At 39.1% G+C, this 7,123-nt stretch overlaps 1 protein-coding gene across 1 annotated transcript; it reads left to right on the top strand.

The window, feature by feature from the left end:
• The first annotated feature begins 2,688 nt into the window (after positions 1–2,688).
• Positions 2,689–3,645, top strand: LOC128652744 (olfactory receptor 52P1-like). Its single transcript, XM_053705674.1, has one exon. The coding sequence runs from the start codon at positions 2,689–2,691 to the stop codon at positions 3,643–3,645; it is 957 nt and encodes a 318-aa protein (XP_053561649.1).
• The last annotated feature ends 3,478 nt before the right edge of the window (positions 3,646–7,123 follow it).

Here is a 7,123-nt window from a genome sequence, read left to right as displayed (position 1 = left end):
TTTACAGGCAAAAGAGCTGATTACTTTGGGGCATGCCCCACAAAAAGCCATTTTAAGGGCTGGTTAACTTTTGTAATTTAGATTAGGGTAGGGAATTTTTTTTATTTTGGGGGGCTTTGTTATTTTATTAGGGAGCTTAGAGTAGGTGTAATTAGCTTAAAATTCTTGTAATCTTTTTTTATTTTTTGTAATTTAGTGTTTGTTTGTTTTTGTAATTTAGTTTAGTTTATTTAATTGTAGGTAATTGTAGGTAATTTATTTAATTTATTTAATTATAGTGTAGTGTTAGGTTTAATTGTAACTTAGGTTAGGATTTATTTTACAGGTAATTTTGTAATTATTTTAACTAGGTAGCTATTAAATAGTAAATAACTATTTAATAGCTATTGTACCTAGTTAAAATAAATACAAAATTGCCTGTAAAATAAATATAAATCCTAAAATAGCTACAATATAATTATTCGTTATATTGTAGCTATATTAGGGTTTATTTTACAGGTAAGTATTTAGTTTTAAATAGGAATACTTAAGCAAATAAGATTTAATTTTTTTTTTTAGATTAAAATTATATTTAACTTAGGGGGGTGTTAGGGTTAGGGTTAGACTTAGCTTTAGGGGTTACTACATTTATTAGAGTAGTGGCGAGGTCCGGTCAGCAGATTAGGGGTTAATACTTGAAGTTAGGTGGCGGCGATGTAAGGGAGGGCAGATTAGGGGTTAATACTATTTATTATCGGGTTTGCAATGCGGGAGTGCGGCGGTTTAGGGGTTAATAACTTTATTAGAGTAGCGGTGAGGTCCGGTCGGCAGATTAGGGGTTAATAAGTGTAGGTAAGGTAGCGGCGACGTTGGGGGGGGGCAGATTAGGGGTTAATAAATATAGGTGTCTGCGATGTTAGGGGCAGCAGATTAGGGGTACATAGGTATAATGTAGGTTGCGGCGGTGTCCGGAGCGGCAGATTAGGGGTTAATTGTGTAATGCAGGTGTCAGCGATAGCGGGGGTGGCAGATTAGGGGTTAATAAGTGTAAGGTTAGGGGTGTTTAGACTCGGGGTTCATGTAAGGGTATTTGGTGCAGACTTAGAAAGTGTTTCCCCATAGGAAACAATGGGGCTGCGTTAGGAGCTTAACGCTGCTTTTTACACCTGCAGATGTCACTGATTTATTGTATCTTGTCGATGTCATGCAGGTGAAGTTTAATTAAAATTCACAATACTGTTACCTAACAGAAAAGTAATGTGTGTTAACCTGGACACAAATACAAGTGAAACAGTAGTGAAAACATTTCTGTTTAATTTGTATTTGTTACAAACTGAGACTTTGAGGCCCATTTATCAAGCTCCGCATGGAGCTTGAGGGCCCGTGTTTCTGGTGTGTCTTCAGACTCACCAGAAACAGCAGTTATGAAGCAGCGGTCTAAAGACCATTGCTCCATAACCCTGTCCGCCTGCTTTGAGCAGGCGGACAGGAATCGCCACAATTCAACCCAATCAAGTACGATCGGGTTGATTGACACCTCCCTGCTGGTGGCTGATTGGCCACGAGTCTGCAGGGGGTGGCGTTGCACAAGCCGCTCTTGTGAGCTGCTGTTGCAATGCTGAATACAGAGAGCGTATTGCTCTCCGCATTTAGCGAGGTCTTACGGACCTGATCCGCACTGTCGAATCAGGTACACAAGACCTTTGATAAATAGGCCTCTTTGTATCAGTGCCAGGTGTTTTCCTGTTAATATCACTCTTCCCTGTTAGATTTTCTATCCCAGAGAGCTTCATTAGTTTCTATGAGTGGCACCCCTCATTTCTCTTGGACTTCAAGGCTTCACCCCTTGTCATAGAATCTGCAGTGAGTTTTGCCCTTTGTAGCCTGCACAATGATTTTACTCCAAGCTGGAAAGCTTTTGAGAATAGGACCATTAATGAGAGGCCAGTCAGTTTATTTCCTGTGTTCTCTGGCTTAGCCCTCCAGCAATCCTATTAAGACCAGTAATAACAGAAGCCGCCATGTTTACTAGCTATGTGAATGCAAGGGCTCTCATATTGCATGTTATTTAAACTAATGTACTGGGATATTCATACTTACAATTTGGGTAACCTAAGCCACCAGGAGATCTGGAAATGAGAGTGGTGAATGGGTTCCTTTGTTTCTGTCCTTTTCTGGGTATTATCCTGAGGCAGTGTTAGTGTTTTTTCAAGTCTTAGTTTTATTTCTGCATTTAATGTAAAATGTTTGTGTAGAACTTGTGAAGTGTTTCATCCAAATAAAAATTATTGTTCAGGGGGCCATTGTTTCCACAAATCAAATGTTTATTTTTATAGCAGATGTGTAGTTAGTATCACTTGAAAATCCACATCTCATATATATGTTTTTAATTCTAATTACTTTATTATAGTTATATAAGTTTAATTGTGGAAAGTATAAATAAATAATTATTATTGTATTTATATATATATGTGTGTGTGTAGTAGAATTATTTCTTATTAGTTTCAATATATCCTGTATGGTTGGTGCATAATTTAGTTGTCTTTTTTGAGACCTCACTGTATGGACAAGATATCTTAGATCATCTCACCGGAACTGAGAGCTTTAGTTCATTGTGGAATTAGTATGAAATGTTATAGGTAATGGACTGTACTATTTTATTAACTGTGTATTTTGTTTTATTGTCAGAGATACACTTAAATCTCCTCAATGCTTGAACTCAACAAGAGCTTCATGAGACCAGAAAACTTCATCCTTGTTGGTATTCCTGGACTGGAAGACAAGCAGATCTGGATCTCTATACCTGTTTGCATCATGTATCTTATCACCGTATTTGGAAATATAGTCATGCTGTATGTTATTTTATCAGAAGAAAGTCTTCACAAGCCAATGTATCTATTTCTTTCCATGTTGTCAATCATAGATCTTGTGGCATCTTCAACCACTACACCTAAAATTCTCTGGATATTTTGGTTCAATTCCAGCAAAATTATATTTGATGCTTGCCTCACTCAAATGTTCTTCATTCATGCCCTATCCATGATGGAGTCTACAGTCTTATTGGCCATGGCATTTGACCGCTATGTTGCTATATGTCATCCCCTGAGATACAATTCAATACTTACTAACAAGAGAATAGTTACAATTGGTGTTTTGGCTATACTTAGAGGTTCTTTCCTTATGACTCCTTGTGTGTTGCTCATCAAAAGGTTGTCCTACTGCAGGACCAATGTAATTTATCATACGTACTGTGAGCATATGGCCGTAGTAAAGATAGCCTGTTCTGATACAACCATAAACCAGGTGTATGGGCTGATAGCTGCGTTACTGGTTATCGCTGTTGACTCAGTGTGTGTGACTTTATCATACACCGTCATAGTTAGGGCTGTCATGAGACTTTCCTCAAATGAAGCTCGACACAAGGCAGCTAGTACTTGTGGCTCTCATATCTGTGTCATCCTAATATCTTATGTCCCAGCTCTGTTTTCCTTCTTCTCACACAGGTTTGGTCACAACATCTCACCGTCAGTTCATATTACATTCGCTAATCTTTATATTCTTATTCCACCAATGTGCAACCCAATCATTTACGGAGTAAAAACCAAGGAAATTCAAGAAAAGATTATTGTGATTTTTTATTTCAAGCAAGAGAAAAGTATTAGATGAGTGGTTATCACTGACAACCACAGGTCTCTGCTTACATAAGTTTACAATATAACATTAAAATATAATGCAAGTTATGTATATTTCCACTCCCCCTGTACTATGTGACAGTCATCAGCCAATCACAAATTCATATACGTATATTCTGTGAATTCTTGCACATGCTCAGTAGGACTTGGTGACTCAAAAAGTGTAAATAAAAAGACTGTGCACATTTTCTTAATGGAAGTAAATTGGAAAGTTGTTCAAAATTACCTGCTCTATCTGAATCATTAAAGTTTAATTTTGACTTGAGTGTCTCTAACTTATGGTAAGAACATGGGAGTCAATAAAAATCCATTTGAAAAACTTAACAAATAATCAGAAAACCACCATCAATATATGGGTATTTTCATGGATAAACTATTTAATATTTATTTCCAAAAGATTGTGATTAACTCCATGATATGCTTAAAGGGACACTGAACCCAAATGTTTTCTTTCATGATTCAGATAGAGCATGACATTTTAAGAAACTTTCTCATTTACTCCTATTATCAATTTTTCTTTATTCTCTTGAAGCATGCTTGAATGTGTCAGGAAATGTGCCAGTAGTGAGGATTGGTTAAAGAGATGAGTTAGGGTAGGGGTTAGTGAAGCAGAGAGAGGGGGAATAAGTCGTGAAGGAATAGGGTCAAGTGGGCAGGTTGTGAGATGAGCCTAGGATAGGAGTGCAGAGACTTCTTCCTCTGTTACAGGAGGGAAATAGCATAGATTTTTGTTAATAGAAGGGGTGGGTAGGATCGCTGGGTTTGCGGGGTGTGAGGTGCAGATCTCTTTTCTAATGGTGTCAATTTTATTTTTGAAGTGATCAGCAATAATTTGAGCAGTGAGGTTGGTAGTGGGCAGGGGGGGCAGGCAGACGTAGAAGGGAGTTAAAGGTTGAGAACAGCTTTCTGGGGTTGGATGCGTGAGATGACACGAGAGAGGAGAAATAGACTTGTTTTGCCAGGCTGAGCGCAGAGCTGTAGGACTTAAGGGTGAATTTATAATGTTGGAAATCAGCAAAGGTGTGTGATTTCCTCCACTGCCGTTCAGTGGCCCGTGAGCATCGCTGAAGATATCTGGTCTGTTTAGTGTGCCACGGTTGCCGTCGAGTGATTGATGTACGTCGAAGAGTGGAGGGTGCAGTTTTGTCAAGTGTTGATTTTAGTGCCGAATTATACTGTAGAGTCACGAGGGTTGGACAAGAGAGGGATGAAATGTCAGAGAGCAGAGGACTCAGTTGAGTGGAAAAGTCTGTGAGATCCAAGTCATTTAAATTCCTGTGAGGTAGCAGTTTTTTGGGGGCTTGCAAAGATTTAGCATGTAGAGTGAGAGAGAAAGTTAATAGATGGTGGTCAGAGAGAGGAAACGGAAAGTTAAGGGAGTTGGAAACAGCACAGAGATTTGTGAAGACCAGGTCTATGGAGTTGCCTTCACAGTGTGTTGGAGATGTTGTCTACTGGGACAGGCCTAAAGAGGTGGTAAGGGATAGAAGTTTAGAGGCAGCAGGTGTGTTAGGCTTATCAAGGGGTATGTTGAAGTCCCCTAAGATGAGAGAGGGGACATTAGAAGAGAGAAAATGTGGAAGCCAGGCTTCAAAGTGGTCCAGAAATTGTGATGCTGGGCCAGGGGGCCGATAGACAACTGCAACACGAAGAGCTATAGGGGAGAAGAGGCGGATAGCGTGAACTTCAAAAGATGAGAAGGAAAGAGAGGGGGGTGAAGGAATGCAGTGAAAGGTACTGTGAGGAGACAGGAGAATTCCTACTCCTCCTCCTTGTTTGTCTCCAGGCCTGGGAGTGTGACTGAAGTGCAGGCCGCCATAGGACAGAGAGGCTACAGCAGTTGTGTTAGAGGAGGAAAGCCAAGTTTCAGTGAGGGCTAACAGGTTAAGTGCACGTGAAATAAATAGGTCGTGAATAGATGTAAGCTTATTGCATACCAAGCGTGCATTCCAAAGGGCACACGAGAATTGGGGTGTACTAATAGAGGTGCAGTTAATGAGGTTTAGAGGGTTACGTGTGCAAGGTGTATGAGGTGACATTTGGGGTAGTGATCTGAGGGAAGCAGAGGGTGGACCTGAGTTATGCGAGACATCCCCAGCTGCAAGAAGAAGAAAGATGGTGAGTGAAAGGAGATGAGAATGTGTCTTATGTGAGTGTTTAAGTTTAGGATCAGTAAAGCATGGCTGGCTGAGGGATGTGAGATAGGAATAAAGTTAATGTGTGTTGTAGAGGGGGGAAGGTAGAAGGGAATGAGAAATATGAATGTTCTGAGTGCTGTTTGTGAATGGAAGAGTTGTGACTTTAAAGAGAAGGGAGGAAAAGGTTAAAGCAGAGATTAGAAAGTGTAGCATGTTTGCATTTAATTGTTGGAATTTGATAGTACTTATTTCTGTTGTCCACTCCTTTGTCTAACTCCGTTGTTATAACTCTCTCTACACTTATGAACTAGCACACTTAACTCCGTTGTTATAATTCTCTCTACACTTATGAACTAGCACACTTAACTCCGTTGTTATAACTCTCTCTACACTTATGAACTAGCACACTTAACTCTGTTGTTATAATTCTCTCTACACTTATGAACTAGCACACTTAACTCCGTTGTTATAATTCTCTCTACACTTATGAACTAGCACTCTTAACTCCGTTGTTATAATTCTCTCTACACTTATGAACTAGCACACTTAACTCCGTTGTTATAACTCTCTCTACACTTATGAACTAGCACACTTAACTCCGTTGTTATAACTCTCTCTACACTTATGAACTAGCACACTTAACTCCGTTGTTATAACTCTCTCTACACTTATGAACTAGCACACTTAACTCCGTTGTTATAACTCTCTCTACACTTATGAACTAGCACACTTAACTCCGTTGTTATAACTCTCTCTACACTTATGAACTAGCACACTTAACTCCGTTGTTATAACTCTCTCTACACTTATGAACTAGCACACTTAGGGAACTACACACAGTGCTGCTATGATCTAACAAGCTAAGCTTGATGTTACAAGCTGGGGATATTCAATTTAAAGGTAATAACAGTCACATGATCCTAATTAGCATAGGTCATAAATTAGAGCAGCATCAAACAAGGCCTAAACAAACATTGCAAATGGCACCTTTTTTATCAAAATGGGAGACACAGAAAAGAAAGCTTTTTTTAAAAAGGTAATACAGCATACCAGAGAGATATAAAGTTTGGTGGGTAAAATATGCAGTTCTAATATGTGTTGCAGGGTTAAAATGGAGTCCTTAAGCACATACCAGAGAGATATAAAGTTTGGTGGGTAAAATATGCAGTTCTAATATGTGTTGCAGTTTAAAATGGAGTCCTTGTTAAGCACATACCTGATGAGAGAGGAGAGACAGCAGTGTAAGCAGGATTAAAAGTTCCAATTATGTTCCAATTATATACCAGTCACTGTTCTATATTGTTAATATCCATA

The sequence above is a fragment of the Bombina bombina genome, chromosome 3 (assembly GCF_027579735.1).
Source record: "Bombina bombina isolate aBomBom1 chromosome 3, aBomBom1.pri, whole genome shotgun sequence".
NCBI lineage: Eukaryota > Metazoa > Chordata > Amphibia > Anura > Bombinatoridae > Bombina > Bombina bombina.
The sequence above is the reverse complement of the archived record's forward strand: the minus strand, read 5'-3'. Positions and strand labels throughout refer to the sequence as shown.

What these genes read in the sequence shown, in the direction of transcription:
- LOC128652744 (XM_053705674.1), top strand. Translation starts at nt 2,689, where the DNA reads ATGCTTGAACTCAACAAGAGCTTCATGAGACCAGAAAACTTCATCCTT.